The sequence below is a fragment of the Piliocolobus tephrosceles genome, chromosome 8 (genome assembly GCF_002776525.5).
Source record: "Piliocolobus tephrosceles isolate RC106 chromosome 8, ASM277652v3, whole genome shotgun sequence".
Classification (NCBI taxonomy): domain Eukaryota; kingdom Metazoa; phylum Chordata; class Mammalia; order Primates; family Cercopithecidae; genus Piliocolobus; species Piliocolobus tephrosceles.
In genome coordinates, this window is record NC_045441.1 from 131,940,912 (window position 1) to 131,957,261 (window position 16,350).

The window sequence follows — 16,350 nt, forward strand, 5'->3', positions numbered from 1 at the left end:
ACTATCTGGAGGCGGAGCTCCGGAAATAGACTGCATTCTACTGGAAGAGCCGACCAGGGGGCCATCTGCTCCACGTCATAGATCATCCCATCTCCTATATGCACCTGAATGGAAAAGACACAAACCAGGAAAGCAGCAGAGAAAGGTGTGGAGTGTTTATCACTTCTGCTCTGCATCTGAGGACTGCCCAAAATCTTATTAAAATCTAGAATGTTTTCAAGTCCTATTGTTTGTATGGGTAACTGCAAAGGATTTATTTTTCTTTTGAGACCGTGTCAGGGTTATTTTAGAAAGAAGACACTCCTGGCATTTCCCTTCACTCCACTAACTTCCTGGGAACCATCTTTGAGCATTAAACCTATGTAAAGACAATGGTCTGGAGGAAAATACCAGCAAGTATATCCTATAAAAAGGAGATGGAAATCTTTGTTGATTGCAGGGAAAAATGTAGATTACTGTGATCATTTTATCTCTTTTGTGGCAGAGGCTGCTGGTTCCCTGGCTAATACTCTTTCTTTCTTCCTCTCTTATGTTTAACAGCTTTAATTTTATTTTGTGCAGCATGTATTTTGCAGGTTTCATTTTGCAGATTTCAAGCATGTGACACTGTCTTGGCCAGTAAGACATATGAAGTCAATGAATGGATCTTCCAGAAAGGTTCTGTGAACAGTGCTAACTCAGCTGGATGTAGCGCTTTAATCCTGTTCCCTTCTTTTTCTTGCCTGAAATTTGGAGACCTTGTAATTGGAGCTCTGGCTAAAATGTTGACAATCTGAGAACAAGCCCTCATCCTAAAGTTGGAGTCTTGTTGACTTGGGGCCTTCGTAGGATTTCTGTGTTATCTAATTTGTTTAAACCACTGTTGTACAACTTTTCTGTTACATATAGCTGAAGTCAACCCCTAACTGAGAGAAGAGCCATCCTCTTTATCTTGGAGGCACTAATATCTCTGAATACCTTTTTATTATTGCATGGTTAAAGTAATATCAAAGTGTAAGACTATGATGGGTAAACTTTAATACCACCATGAAGGGTATCCATTACCCTTGGTCTACAAATCAGTTGCAATCGAGGCTTCACTTTCAAACAAACCAGTAACATAGGAGAATTTTTGAACACTATAGAAGTTTCTGAACAGAAAACAATAAAAGCTTTAATTGTACAAATGGGCATTTAATACTTCCATTGGTAAAGTGTTTGGAGACTAGACTCCAGCTTTTAGGAAGTACAACTGCACCTGGAGGCCACAAAGCCTCAAGACAGTTCAGTGAAGGGCCTGAGCCCTGTGAGGTCATGCATCGGGAGCTATAACTAATGTTTTGGAATAAGAGATCAGGGACTCAGGAGACTCCTTTATGGCTTTTTACTAGAATTCTTATCAGTGAAATTACTTGTAAAGCTCTTTGTTTATGACAACATCAGCTTACATTAGCTGTTCTAAGGGGAAATAAGGAAGAAGAAAATTGCACATCCTAGGGGAGCGAGAAAAGCCTAAGAAGGAGGCAAAAACTCAGAAAAAAAATGAAGCAGAACCACTCTAGGAGCCTTCCTATCTCACCTGGAGTTTTCTACTCAGCAGTTCCTTTTGGCTCCAAATTTACATAATAGAGTGTGTGTGCCAGAAATGATGAATTCTATGAGCCACAAACTTTATTAGGTCCTGCCCATTAGCACAGAATGCCAAATATATATATATACACATACACACACACATACAGAAAGAAACAGGGTCTCACTCTGTTGCCCAGGCTGGAGTGCAGTAGGACAATCTTGGCTCCCTGCAACCTCCGCCTCCCGGGTTCAAGCGATTCTCCCACATTGGCCTCCTGAGTATCTGGGACTATAGGTACGCATCACCACACCTGGCTAATTTTTGTATTGTTTGGTAGAGATGAGGTTTCACCATGTCGGCCAGGCTGGTCTCAAACTCCTGACCTCAAGAGATCCTCTTGCCTCAGCCTCCCAAAGTGCTGGGATTACAGGCATAAGCCACCATGCCCAGCCACATAGAAAAAGTTTAAATATTCTTTTTTATCGATTCATTCTATAACACTTCCAAGCACCTGGAGTGTCCCAGGCACCAAACAAATTATAGCAAAAAAATTACATTAAACTTTAAAAAGGAATTCATTACTTTGCTTTTTAATAGCTGCAGGTTGCAGCATACTTTAACAATGCATTCTATGCTGTCCACCTACCATTAAAACTTGCTTTGATAAGATATAGGTATATAGGATGCAAAGCTGACTAATCACAAATTTAAATCTCTTTGTTTCCTGAGTACAATGACACTTCCTTTGAAAACTAGATGCCTCTCAAATTTTATTAACAAGACAAATATAACTAATTACATAAGCCTTGAGCAGCAAAAACTTCATTTCATATTATAGTCACCTAATATGAGGTATATCATGCAATAGAAAAGAATGCAGGTATTTTTACTGTATGTCAATACAAGACATGTTGCAAATTACTACAGGAATTTCTTGGGTTTTATAAAGTAACAACTACGGTTTGGTTTTGTCCATATTTTTAGTTTAACATAATCTAGTTATGTGTCTTTTTTTAAGTTTTCAATATAACCATAGATGTCTAGCCATCAGGCACGTTAATGTATGAGTTACATAATTCCACATACAATGCAAATTCCGTTTCTTTGCAGAAGTCTTTGAAAGCCTTGGAGATAACTAATCAGAAAATGAAGGAAGCCTTCCACCACTGAGTTTCAGGGCAAAGGGAAGAAACAAGATAAAGCAGAACGTCAGTACAAGTGGAATTATTAATGACGTCCAAATGCAGAAGCATTAAATACTATCAGGCTTATTTATTGACTCCTGATATCAAGAGTGAACAACCCCCTGGCCAAATGGGAACTTGTTCGGTAGCCTTTATCTTTCTATCACTCATTCAGTCAATTCATTAAAGCCTGTTTGTCTCTCCCAGGTGACTCTTAGTGAGTTTCATTGTTTTGTTTATTGTGTTTGTTGGCTCATAGATCTCTTTCACAATTTTCTTCGGCTTCTGAATGCTCTTTAAGTACCACTTTTGATCAGCCCATTTGCAGCCAGAGCTTTAGTGAACATGTCTTTGAATAAATCAAAGAAGCTGGAGAGCAAGATGGGACAGGGCGATACGGGGAGAAAAGGGGGCAAAGGGAATTGCACCGGGTGCTTGTGTTCCCTGGAAAAACCAGCAGGTGGTAGCAACACTTCGTGGGAAAGCCCCAGCCCAGCTCTGTAGGACCCAAACAATAGACCCCAAATCCCCGTCCTCGGCTAGAGAAGGGGTTAGAGGTGGGCGGAAACATTTTTCCTCGTGGCGCCCCCTTGGTTCCTCAACCCTGCCTCCAGGCGCCAGCTGAGAGCACCCTGCACCGCCCCTCCTCACCGCAGGGAGGTTCTCTCCGGAGCGCGGGCGAGGGAGGAGGCACCCAGAGGTGCAGCGACTTGCCCAAGCCATGTCAGAGCCAGGCGCACAGCAGCACTTCCCCTTTTCAACCCGACTGCCCTGCCCCTTGGGGAGGGTGGATGAAGGCAGGTTCGACTCAGAAGCCCCAACGTTGACCAAGATTCAGACACGAAAAGAGAGAAGAGTTCCAGGCTAGCACAGCGACGCGTTCATACCCAGACGCCCCCCTCTCCCGCTGCCTGGGCTCCCCCCACCACCGCCAGTACTCTCCCAGATTTCTCAGTTTGTCTTTCCCTCCACCCCCTGCTTTTCCTTCCTTCTCTCTTGCTCAGCTCACGCCCACCTTAGTTCAAAGCTCAGTAGGAGCCCCACTGTTTTAGTTCCTAGAGTTAAAGCCGAAGAGGAGGGAGGCGCGAGGGGGTGTGTGCGGGGCTCTGCCCTGCCCTGAACTGCTACGGTCCGCCAGTTGCGCTTCGCTCCGCGGGTGTCCGACCCGAGCCCGAGCCTGAGCCCGGGGGCTTTACAGACAGCCTCTTCCCTTCCCACTTCCTGCAGGCGCCCCACGCGTGCGATCCTCCTGGCCGAGACCCGCGGGGGGAGGCCGCCCCCTTCCCGGCGCACAGGCGGGGCCCCGGGCGCGCCCCGCGTCTCCCCCGCGCGCCTGGGCGGAGGAGCGGGCGCCGCGCACTCGTCGCCTAGGCCGGGAGGGCGGGATCGGCTCCCCGGAAGAGGGGAGTGGGAAGGCGGCCAAAGGAGCTGAAGGGGCGGGCCGGGCCGGCCTGGGAGGCGACGAGGAGGGGGCGGGCCGGGCTGCGCTCGCTCCAGCCGCGGCTCTAGAGCAGCGGGCGGCGGGACCCGGGACCCAGCTGGGCGACGGCGATCGCGACGCGGGTCCCCAGGGTCTCCCGGTGCCCCATCTCTGGAGCAGCCCCTGCCGCCGGCCTCAGGTCCACCCCGGAATCCCAGGGACTCGCGGAGCCGAACAGACTTGGGCCGGGTGCAACGGGGTTCCCGGACTGGAGAAGACGCGGGTGGCACCGTGCGAACTCGAGGAGCCCCGCTGCCCTGCGAGGCCTCGGGGGGTGCAGACCTGCAGAGATTGCGGCCAACGGGAAGGTGAGCCCGCGGGGGTTGGCAGACGGGGTTGTGGGATTCGGGGACAGTATGCTTGGGGACAGATGAATTAAGATTTGCAAGAGTAGAGGGGCTCCCCAGCCCCTAGGTGGCTTCCTGGGGGAGTACTGAGGATCCTTCCTCAAGGCCAGTGTGGGGTTCATGAAGGGTGAGGAAAGGGTCAACCTGGCTGCTCCCCCCCTACTCCACTCTGACCAGGCATCATTGACACCCCGTTATCCTTGTTGTTAGGACCCCCAGTTGCGTTCCCAGACATTGTCCTCTGGCTCTGGCTTGGGAGTCCTAATCTGAGAGGGTCCTCGCAGAGACTAAGCTCCAAGCTTGAAACGGGATTGCCACCCCTCTGACTCCAGTGGCATCACTCCAATCCCCTTGGAGCTGGGAGGAGTCAGGAGGCTGACCACACACCTGTCTCCTGCTCCCCACCCCCAGCCCCATGACCACAGTTAAGCCTTGGAGGTGGAAGGAATGCTTGGTTCCTGCTGCCCAGCCATCACCCCCAACATGCAACCAAAGTCTATTGCGTGCTCCTGCCCCAGCTCCACCCTCAACTCTGCTCCCTCCATCTGGGTGCTTGGCCCTGCTTGCCCCACACCCCCACCCACCGATCTTGGCCGTCTGGCACTCTCGCTCCTCCCATCCCTGGGGGAGCTGGCATGGACCCAGCATAGCAATGTTGTAATGTCCCTGGCAGTGCCCATGGATCGGAGCGGCTGGGGCGGTTCCCAATCAGTTAACCCAGGTCCTCCACCCGCGGGGGGAACTTGACTGAGGCTCTAGGAGGGAAGATGCTGGTCCTAAGCTGAGAGACTAGTGGGAGGGAGCTGTGTGGGGCTGTTAGTAGACCACAGAAGCTGTCCAAGTAATGGAGCATTGGAGCATTGAGGCTTCTGAGTGCTGCTCAGTGGGGCCACTTGGCTTTTTCAGGGCAATGGGCCTTTTTTCTCAAAGGAAGATTAGGGTGGGGGTGCCTACGTACTTACCTGGTGGCCTCAGAAGGTGGTCTTGTTCGGAGTCTGTTACTCCATTCAGGGTGCAAGAAGATGGCTGGCAATGACGCTGAGTTACCAGAATGCTGGGGAGCAACAGGCTGAGATGGGCTGAGCATGGGAAAGGCAGGATCCTCCTTCTGGGACGGCTGTTCTGCTATCACCCAGTCCTGAGCCTGGGCCTTAGACCCTGAGTTCCCACCCCACTCCCCACTCTAGGTGAAGGAGGGTGGCAGGTTCTGCAGGGTTTGGGAAGCCTCAGGTTTCCCTTTCTTTACTCACCCCCTGCCCCATCCTCCCCCATCCCCAGGTGTTTCTGCAGAAGCACCACCTGGGGCCAAGAGCAACTCACAGGCAGACTGGGGGTAGAGCAGGGGCCTAAGGTGAGGAAGAAGAGCCCACGGAACCACTCCGGAACCAGCACTGCTGTGCATCTTCTGCCACAGGAAAGCAACAACCCCCCTCTACACAGACGGCATCTGCTCCCGCCCACCTCACCTCATACACATTTCCTTACACACTCCGCCAGGTAGACACATCTTCAGGCACTGCTGACGCAGGTGCTACTCCTGGCACTCAGGGGCTTTCTTCCACAACCTTCCACTTACTCATCTCTCAGGCACATTTGCCTCCTGCCCCAACACCCTCCCTTATGCTCTTTTCCAGAGCCACGCATGTCCCCGTCAGTGCACAGAGTGGCTCATTCTAAGTGGCTGTCTGGCTAGACCTAGACACTGCCTGCATCTTAAAAGCCTCCCCCAGCTCCACAGCCTGGGAGTGGGAGGCACATTTGTCTGAGTCACAGTGCTCTGGGGTACATTCTAAGGGGCTGGAGGCCTCCAGGGACACAGGACTGTCCTCTGCTAGGTAATCTCCAAATTGGCTTCTCCAGCCAGGGAAGCAGGGATAGAAGAGCCGGAGGACAGCCACCTCCTCACTGTCTGTCCTGGATGCCTCCATAAAGCCTGATGATGGGATCCTTCTCAAGGCAGGAGGCCAGAGCACGAAGAGATCTCCAAGGTGGAGATTAAAGGATAGAGGCTTCAGCATTAAACTGAGCAAGGATTATACTGGAATTTCCTGGGCGTTTAACAGCTGTGAAACAGGATGGGGGATAGGACCTGTGGTACTGACCCCTCCCACACAGACTTGGTGGCTCACAGGTGTAAGGACCAGCCCAGCAACCACACCAGACATAAAACCTCGAGCCGCCCCCCCGCCCCAAAAAAAAACCTCGAGCCCCTTTGCCCTCGAGACTGTTCTGCCCCTACTGGACTCTGCAGCCTGCTTTGTCTCACTAAATTGTTCCTGTCTGGGCTCGCTTTGGGGCCATGCCCTTTACTATGTGTTCCCAGTGGAAAGTTCCCTGGGTTCCCCTCTGTCCCTTCATAGCCTCATCCCTTTGCTTGACATCGTCGAAGAGAAGCATGCATGATGTCAGCAGCAGGACAGTTTGAACTTCTTAGGAGAGAAGCTGAAAGACTAGCCAGAGATAACAATTATTTTGCTTTTCTTGTTGGCATTACTTCACTCATTCATTCTCAGCTCCTACTGCATCTCCACCTCTACCTTCTTCTTATAGATGAACATTTCTGAATATTTTGAAACATAGAAGGAAAAGGGTGTGGGGAGTGCATAAAATGTAAACATATGCTTATTTGTCTAGGTTTTACAAATATTTTTCTTTTTTGTTTAGATTTTAATAATGAGATTTTACATTAATTATAAAAATAAGGCATGCTTACTGTAACAAGAAAAATAATTGAATTATGTATAAGACAAAATTATTGCCCACACCTACAATCCTTCATTTCTACCTCCCACAGTAACCCATTTTAATGGCCTAATATGTCTTCTGCCTACCTTCCTCCAAGCTTATTTGGCTTATATTATTTAATCTTTAAAAATTCACTTTGTGGCTTGAGGTACATAAACTATATTAAGTAAGCTTGATTTGCTCATGAAAGTATCATATTTAGCATTTAATTGGAGCATGGTTAATTTTTAAAATTCTTACCTATTTACTAATGTAATTTACTTTTAAATCTTTCTTTTCTTTGAGACAGAGTCTCACTCTGTCACCCAGGCGAGAGTGCAGTGGCGCGATCTCAGCTCACTGCAACCTCCGCCTCCTGGGTTCACACCATTCTCCTGCCTCAGCCTCCCCAGCAACTGGGACTACAGGCGCACGCCGCCACGCCCGGCTAATTTTTTTTTTTTCTTTTTTTGTATTTTTAGTAGAGACGGAGTTTCACCATGTTAGCCAGGATGGTCTCGATCTCCTGACCTTGTGATCCACTCGCCTCGGCCTCCCAAAGTGAAATCTTTCATTTTTATAGCAACATAACTCGTAAGCTATGCCTTGTAAGCTATGATTCCACAAATCTTTAATTTTTGCCAGTTTCTGAAAACAAAACACAACCTTGATACCTAAGAAACGGTCTTATTTTTGTAAACCAAAGAGATGTAGCAGGTTTGTGGACCTATTGTCTCCACTGTATCAAAAAGATATTAAGTGATATATCTATAAAAGAAGCTGAGAAAATATTATTAAGTCATAGACTGAAATTTTTGTTACCCGAAACTTTGTCTAATCAGTCTCATTTTCTCCACTGTTATTTTATATTCACATTTCTGCTGCTTCTGGTTTTATATTTTTAAAACCTTATACACATCTGAAATGTGAATGTTTTTCTACAGGAGATAGGTTCTTTTGCACATTCTTGTGTTAGAGAGTTTCTAAATACTGACTAGTTCCCTTTGTAAGTTGGAGGAGAGAGGACCCTCAAGCAGGCTGTGAGAGAGGAGCAAGGGGCCTCTACTTGCAGAGGCTGCTTCCCATCTCTGTGGCATGGGATACTCTCCTGGACCAAATGCAGAAGATGCTCCATGCCCACAACCATTGAAGACACTTTGAAAAATCAAGTTCTGAGTCCTGCTTACTTAGCATTCCAAGCATGTGGAGCAGCCGTGTTCTTGTCACTTATGTTTCTGCCTTTGAAATTGGCTTCAAAAGAATCTGCAGTGGTATGAATTTGCTGACAGCAATTTATTCCATATCTTAATAAAGCATCCTTTTTCTTTATTTGGATTCCTGCGACAGGGACACACCCATATTCTTTTTATATATTAAAATTAAAAGTCTTGAATTTATCTAGTTTGTTCGATAAGTAAGAACTCACCTAACTTCCTAGTCTGACTCAGCAACAATTTTTTTTTCTGAAAAAATGTATTTATAACCTTCAGTCTTCTGGATCTGAATCTAAAAGAGGTCCTCATCAAACATTAGAAGTATCCTACTGGGTACTTGAAGATCCTCAACCATTTCTTTTTGATGACTATCTTTGTTCTTATAAAATTTCAAAAAATTGCTGAAGTGGCCATCCACAGGCAGTGTCTCCATTTTCTTCTTTGCTTTATGCTATTTCTCGATGGCAGAAGCTGAGCGGCCTTAACATGCATGTTTCATAATTGCTTTTGCTCTTTTCTGGATCTTCGGGAGGGAGGCCAGCTTCGTGTTGTCATTACGAGGCATGCTAAGGCTATGCAAGCACGCCCTATTGCAACCACAGGTGACTGTGTTCCTTGTAGTTCGGGTCATCAAAGCAAATATCTTGCTATTCATCTTCCAGAGTGTTCCATATTGGACAGCTGATATTATCTGCAGCGCATCTTTTCTATCATGCTTGGCTGTCTTTCAAAATAATTCATTGAAATATTTCCAAAATATTTATTGTTCTTTCTTCATGATTATTTGTCTAGTTGTAAGCTTGAGAAGATACAGGGCTTACTATTTCTTCTTTGTACAGATTACAGTATCCATCCATGTTCTGAGTGAAAGAAAGAGACTATTTTAAAGAATAACTTCTGGGCAAATGGTAAAATAGCCTTCATTGTTTAAAAACCTGCTGCTGGCGTTTTCTTTCCCTGTTAACAGTATTTCTTAGGACTCCGAGACTCTGGTTTGCTTCAGTGTGTCAAGCACATCTCCAAATTAAGCCATTGAGCGTTTGGAGGGATGCACTTACAACATAAATTACTTTATGATATTTATTAAACAGCCATTGGTGTTGGTGCCAAGGCTACAGACTTTAATAGCTATGCATACTTTTTACTTCATGATCTCCCCGTTCCTCTCCAAAGCATTTATTTCATCTGTGAAGGACCCTAGTAGCATTTCAGACATTTTTGCAAAGAACATTACTTAAGAGCAGTTTGCCATATGGAAATGCTCCTTGTCTCCATAGGCTGTAAATTGAACTCTCTATTTCACAAATAGGGTTAAAGATGTATAAAAGGTGAGTTTCAGGGGCTAGTTGGCAGGTGCCTACTCTACATCAGCCCACACGTATGTAGAAATGGTGTCTCTCCATGATAACTTCATGGAGAGCACAGCCCACAGTACCAGAAAAAAATTAGTAGGAATCAAATTACGATTTTCATATTTGTCACAATTAAAGTTTCATAGTTTGATTTTGGTTTTATGATAGTGTTCAACAATCCCAAGGCCATATATATCCAGGAAAAACAAATCACAACTTCTCTTCTAATTGACTTTTTTTATTTTTTTCTCTCAGTTCTATGTCTTTTGAGCAATCTGGGCAACATGTCTCTTTTTTTTCTTCACCGAAATAAAGGGATTATAATGCTCTAGTCCACCCAATTCACAGACTTCTGAGACTCAGACACGAGGAGAGATAGAGAACCCCCAATCTCTAGATCAACAAGCAAAGGAGGTGCCAAGCCTGTTTGTCTTCACTGTGACACTGGAGGTAGCTATTCCTTCCGTTCATTTGCTCGTGAGCTTAGTGGTGTGCCTTCTGAAGGCACAGGAGGGTTTTATATAAGAGGTAGCTTACAACACAGTTCTGAGAAGGCATTATGAAGGCATGAGCACTATTTTGATTAACTTTACTAAACAGTTATTATCCTATAGTTTTAAATAAAATTTTAATTAATGATTTAGTTGAAATAATAATACACATGCAAGAGTTTAAGAATGCAAAAATTTAAACGGATGCAATTAAAGAGAATACAATGAAAGTAAGCCTCTCTCGCACTGGGTCTCGGTCCACTTCCTTTGCCTTTTTCACAGGTTTTGGATGCTCTTCCATAGATATCCTTCCATACATATGTATGTGTATATATCCTTCTTAACAAAGGAGAGCTTACTTTGCACTGTTCTCCACCATCCCACTGTCACTTGGAAACGATTTTCATATCAGTGCATAAACAGTTGCCCACATTTCTTTCTAAGGATGTACCATAATTTTTAACCATATTCCAATTGATGGACAGTTAGTTTACAGCCTTTTCTCTTATAAACAATTTACCATTACTGTCTTTGTTCAAACATCTGCGCAAACCCACACACGTGTACAGTACCTGAAGGACACATTCTTACAGTGTAGCTGCTAGGAAGATATTACCCAATTGTCCTCCCAAGAGAATATTCCAATTTGAACTCAAGCAGAGTATGTACAAGAGAACCTATTTCCCGCACCTTCTCCAACATGGTAAAAATGGTGTCTTAGGCAACTGTGGCTGCCATAACAAAGTGCAATAGACCAAGTAGCTTATACACAATAGAAATATCTTTCTCACAGTCTGGATGCTGGGAAGTCCAAGATCAGGGTGCCAGCATGGTCAGTTCCTGGCGAAGCCTCTCTTCTAGGTTTCAGACTGCGCTCTTCTTTGTTGTGTCCTCAAATGGCAGAGAAAGGGTGAGAAAGCCCTTTGGGGTCTCTTTCATCCGGGCACTAGTGTCATGATTAGTGAGGGCTCCACCCTCACGACCTAATTACCTCCCAAAGGCCCCACCTCCTAATACCAATCACCTTGGGAGTTAGGGTTTCAACATATGAATGGGGGTGGGGGCACAAATATTCCTTCTGTAACAAATGGCCTGTTGCTGTGGTGTTCACATGATTTCCTTTAAATGTGAGCAAACAAGAAGCATCTTTTCGTATGTTAAAGCCATAGGGTTATTCTTCTGTAAGCTCTAGGAAAGCATGCGCCCCTTGGGGCACGAGGATCTTTGTTCGCAGAGTGTATGCCAGACCTCCTTAGCTCTGCCCCCCCTGCACTGTCTCATTTATCAGGCTGAATCTTCACGCCTGTGTTCTTTCTGCATTTATTCTGGTCCCTTCCCTCCCATCATACCCCACAGCCATCTTCCTGTGTCCCTGCCACTTCACTGCTTCACTGCCCCTCTGAAATTTCTAAAGCATCCAGGTCCATCGGGGGTGGGGCAGTGTTGTGAGGATTCAATTCATGTGTCCATAGGATGGAGCAGCTTCTTAACCAGCTGCCTTTAATGAAAATCTTCTAACTTCCAATACAGGGTGGCTGTTGGAGGAAGGGAGGAGAATAAATGAAGAGAAAGAACTGGAATAACCCCTTACAGGAAGAGAGAAAAAAAAAAGGTAAGATTGACCCAGAAACACCCTCTGCTCCACTTCTAGGAGGGAGAGCTGTGAGAAAGGAACACAGAGACAGGGTCACACAGGGAGTAGGCATGAACACTCCAAGATGGCCAAATTTGCACAGGCTCGGGAGAGGCAGTACGCAACCTGGCTTCTGGCCCATGGTGGGTGCTGGGGCGATTTGAGAGCTGTAGGAGGAGACACAACTTTTGGAGCCTGGGCTGTATATGAAGAAACACTTTCTTCCCATCTGCCTCTTCTGGTCTTGTGTGTCTCCTCAGGAACAAGCTTAGCTGTACACGCTGAGAGTCTTGCCAAAGCTGCAGCCCCACCCAGGAGCAGGGTGGTGGCTGGGGCGATGGTGGACGCCCTGAAGATGCCCCATGGCTACTGAAGGGGCTGCTCAGTTAGTGAACAGAGTGGCGGGCATGGTTTGTAGCCTATGGGTGCTGCTCCTGGTGTCTTCAGTTCTGGCTCTGGAAGGTAAGAGGGAGGGGAGACAGGAGAAACCCGAACTGCCATAGAGACCCAGTGCAAGGGGGAAGTGGGAAAGATTCAGAAAAGGTAGATAAGAGTGAAGACATCAGTCGATGGAAAGGCGTGGTGAGGATGATGAAGACCGGCATCAGATTTGCCAGAGAAAGGACCCTGACGGACAGCTGTGCTCCTGCTGGCAAAGACATGGGCCCGGGCGGGGCATTCTTTTGTTCCCGGTGGGAATAGAGCACGGGCTGGCAGTGCTGGCTGGAGGCTTGGCCACTGTGTGCCCCTCTTATTTCTGGGCAGAGGTATTGCTGGACACCACCGGAGAGACATCTGAGATTGGCTGGCTCACCTACCCACCAGGGGGGGTGAGTGCCACTCTCATTCTGAACCTGAATCCCTTGTCCCTGCCCCTCCCTGTCCCCTGAAGAGTGGAATTCATGAAGGAAACCCTGGGTGAGATTATGGGAAAAGGATCCCTCTCTCTAGAGCACCAAGATTTCAAGATATCCCCTATCTGCTTTGCTTGTCATTAATTTTAAGTCCCAGTGGAATAGATATGTCCCCTTCCCTATACCCTCTACCTAGCCTTGCTTAAGTCGGGAGCCCCTAAAGCTTCTCCTGCCCCTTCCTGCAGTGGGATGAAGTGAGTGTTCTGGACGACCAGCGACGACTGACTCGGACCTTTGAGGCATGTCATGTGGCAGGGGCCCCTCCAGGCACCGGGCAGGACAATTGGTTGCAGACACACTTTGTGGAGCGGCGCGGGGCCCAGAGGGCACACATTCGACTCCACTTCTCTGTGCGGGCGTGCTCCAGCCTGGGCGTGAGCGGCGGCACCTGCCGGGAGACCTTCACCCTTTACTACCGCCAGGCTGAAGAGCCCGACAGCCCCGACAGCGTTTCCTCCTGGCACCTCAAACGCTGGACCAAGGTGGACACCATTGCAGCAGACGAGAGCTTTCCCTCCTCCTCCTCCTCTTCTTCCTCTGCAGCGTGGGCTGTGGGACCCCACGGGGCTGGGCAGCGGGCTGGACTGCAGCTGAACGTCAAAGAGCGGAGCTTTGGGCCTCTCACCCAACGTGGCTTCTACGTGGCCTTCCAGGACACGGGGGCCTGCCTGGCCCTGGTAGCTGTCAGGCTCTTCTCCTACACCTGCCCTGCCGTGCTCCGATCCTTTGCCTCCTTTCCAGAGACGCAGGCCAGTGGGGCTGGGGGGGCCTCCCTGGTGGCAGCTGTGGGCACCTGTGTGGCTCATGCAGAGCCAGAGGAGGATGGAGTAGGGGGCCAGGCAGGAGGCAGCCCCCCGAGGCTGCACTGCAACGGGGAGGGCAAGTGGATGGTAGCTGTCGGGGGCTGCCTGTGCCAGCCTGGACACCAACCAGCACGAGGAGACAAGGCCTGCCAAGGTGAGACCCTACTCCTCTTGCACTTGCCTGACACCTCCCACTCACCCGCAGCCTTTGGGCTCCTCTTCTGAACACCCCAAAATTCATTTCATCTGCAAAAGGTCAGGAATAAGCCATCTTAGGAAAGGACCCCTAATTTCCCTAATTTTATTTCTTAAAGCACTCAGCCTTGCTATCACCCACTCATCTGAAATTTCTGGAATCTTCTGGAGCCTTTCACGGCAATTGCCTTCTCCTAAGTCTCCAGGCCTGAGAAGTGATGGAGACCAAAAGAAGTTTAGCTCCAGCTCCAGGGTTACTATGGAATGGAGTCCTTTGGTTCCCATTCACCTTTCTGTTGGGAGGGTCCCTGCCTCGCAGGGCCAGGTGACAGGGACGCAGGTAGAGGAAGGCAGTGGATGGCAGCTAGGGAGAATGACTGCAGCAGCAGGCCTCCGCAGAGGGAGCTTATGCAATAAGCCGGGAACACCCACATCTGGCACTGGGCCTGTCTGTAGCCCCCACGGCACCTCACTTTCTCCATCCATGGAAATGCAATTCTGTCCCAGCAAATGGCAGAGGAAATCTCTGCCTGAGGGAAGACAGGGTGGGGTTCAGTCTTGGAAGAAAAGGAGAACCGGAGAACCAGCTCCGGGGAAGAGAAGGCTGCGAGGATAACTGCCTGCTGTGTGTTGGGAGCTCAGGGTGGGTGGACAGAGCAAGTGTGACGCCCCCACTCTCCTCTCTGCCTCCTCAGCCTGCCCACGGGGGCTCTATAAGGCTTCTGCTGGGAATGTTCCCTGCTCACCATGCCCTGCCCGCAGCCACGCTCCCAGTCCAGCAGCTCCCGTTTGCCCCTGCCTGGAGGGCTTCTATCGGGCCAGTTCCGACCCACCAGGGGCCCCCTGCACTGGTGAGTTCCTCACCCAGCCCTGCAATGGGAAAGAGACTGGGAGAGGGGCCAGAAGTTGGGGGAGTAGGCAACACTGGGGGATCTTTGCATTTGGAGTGACTTGTGTTTCCCCTGTTTTCTTGGCTTCCTCCCCTCCCTGTCCCCACCCTTTTCTCTCCCTGACCCATCCTCCCCTGGGCCCACATCCTGCCTTTCTGGGCTACCACCACCCCATGCTCTTCTGTCTCCTCCCCTCTGGGCCACCCACCCTGCCCTGGCTCCTTCCTTCCTCAATCACCCCCATGACTCCTGCCCTCTTGGCCCTTGGACTGCCACATCTTCCGGCCCCCCAGGTCCTCCATCGGCTCCCCAGGAGCTTTGGTTTGAGGTGCAAGGCTCAGCACTCATGCTACACTGGCGCCTGCCTCGGGAGCTGGGGGGTCGAGGGGACCTGCTCTTCAACGTCGTGTGCAAGGAGTGTGAAGGCCAGGAGCCTGCCAGCGGTGGTGGGGGCACTTGTCGCCGCTGCAGGGATGAGGTCCACTTTGACCCTCGCCAGAGAGGCCTGACTGAGAGTCGAGTGTTAGTGGGGGGCCTCCGAGCACATGTACCCTACATCTTAGAGGTGCAGGCTGTCAATGGGGTGTCTGAGCTCAGCCCTGACCCTCCTCAGGCTGCAGCTATCAATGTCAGCACCAGCTATGAAGGTGAGCCCTTTTCCTTGGCCTTTGGGATCCCCTGCCTCTGCTCCTTTGAGCCCCCTTCCCTACTCCTGATCTCCAGCCTGGTCCACCCCTGCCGCCCTCCCCTCAAGGCTGACCCTGCTCCCGGTGACTCCTATTCCCCTAATAATTTTCCTTTTGCGCTCTAGTGCCCTCTGCAGTCCCTGTGGTACACCAGGTGAGCCGGGCATCCAACAGCATCACAGTGTCCTGGCCGCAGCCCGACCAGACCAATGGGAACATCCTGGACTATCAGCTCCGCTACTATGACCAGGTGCGCAGGAGGAGTGGGGGGTCCGCAGCAGGGCCAGCAGGAGCTCACAGTCCCCATGGTGGGGGCCAGAGGCTGAATGGGCAAGGAGAGGTGCCCAGAAGCCTTCAGCACTGGGCATGTGTCTGAGAGCCCTGTCAACCAGGGAGGGTGTCTGGGGGCCTTAGGGGCAGAAGCAGGGGCAAGAGGGGCCCAGGCAGGGAGTGAGTGGCTGTTACCCCCAGGCAGAAGACGAATCCCACTCCTTCACCCTGACCAGCGAGACCAACACTGCCACCGTGACACAGCTGAGCCCTGGCCACATCTATGGTTTCCAGGTGCGGGCCCGGACTGCTGCCGGCCACGGCCCCTACGGGGGCAAAGTCTATTTCCAGACGCTTCCTCAAGGTGAGCGGGGGTGGGGGGCCAGATGGGCAGGTGAGGGCCTAAGTGGGTAGTGAGGAGAGGCCCAGGGACTGTCCGGCCTTGAACCCTGGCCCAGTGCTTTCCAACCAGAAGTTCTGTGGGAAAGGAGAGTGCCTTTTGCTCAGCAGCTGACCTAGGGGCTACTCGGGGAGGTGGGGAGTTGTAGGGGTATGTATGCATGCTATGTGTGGATGTGGGAGGGCTGTGGGCATGTGTGTGTGTTGTGTGTGTGT

The 16,350-nt window shown here is 49.6% G+C and overlaps 2 protein-coding genes and 1 long non-coding RNA gene across 4 annotated transcripts in view; all 3 read left to right on the forward strand.

Annotated features, from left to right (window-relative positions):
* Positions 1-2,907, forward strand: part of LOC111521509 — a 42,099-nt gene extending 39,192 nt beyond the window's left edge. The window contains exon 3 of the long non-coding RNA XR_002724972.2: positions 2,663-2,907. This is a non-coding gene — a long non-coding RNA (uncharacterized LOC111521509). The remainder of the gene's footprint in view (positions 1-2,662) is intronic.
* A 174-nt stretch (positions 2,908-3,081) lies between these two features.
* Positions 3,082-11,935, forward strand: LOC111521515 (translation initiation factor IF-2). Its single transcript, XM_031935972.1, has 3 exons — positions 3,082-3,236; positions 3,935-4,524; positions 11,875-11,935. The coding sequence occupies exons 1-3, from the start codon at positions 3,082-3,084 to the stop codon at positions 11,925-11,927; spliced, it is 798 nt and encodes a 265-aa protein (XP_031791832.1). The 3' UTR covers positions 11,928-11,935.
* Positions 11,936-12,241: 306 nt separating this feature from the next.
* EPHB6 (EPH receptor B6) overlaps positions 12,242-16,350 on the forward strand; it is a 7,805-nt gene continuing 3,696 nt past the window's right edge. Inside the window, exons 1-7 of one of the 2 annotated variants that reach the window (XM_023184931.1) lie at positions 12,242-12,439; positions 12,743-12,807; positions 13,077-13,848; positions 14,585-14,740; positions 15,073-15,426; positions 15,591-15,715; positions 15,937-16,099. In XM_023184931.1, the coding sequence (XP_023040699.1) occupies positions 12,340-12,439; positions 12,743-12,807; positions 13,077-13,848; positions 14,585-14,740; positions 15,073-15,426; positions 15,591-15,715; positions 15,937-16,099 (1,735 nt within the window). In that variant the 5' untranslated portion in view covers positions 12,242-12,339. The remainder of the gene's footprint in view (positions 12,440-12,742; positions 12,808-13,076; positions 13,849-14,584; positions 14,741-15,072; positions 15,427-15,590; positions 15,716-15,936; positions 16,100-16,350) is intronic. The other variant, XM_023184932.1, reaches the window with a different exon arrangement.

Coding starts and splice junctions, on each gene's coding strand:
- LOC111521515 (XM_031935972.1), top strand. CDS start 3,082: ATGTCTTTGAATAAATCAAAGAAGCTGGAGAGCAAGATGGGACAGGGC. Junction 3,237..3,934: donor GAAAGCCCCAGCCCAGCTCT/GTAGGACCCAAA, acceptor GGGGCTTTACAG/ACAGCCTCTTCCCTTCCCAC. Junction 4,525..11,874: donor AGATTGCGGCCAACGGGAAG/GTGAGCCCGCGG, acceptor CTTCCAATACAG/GGTGGCTGTTGGAGGAAGGG.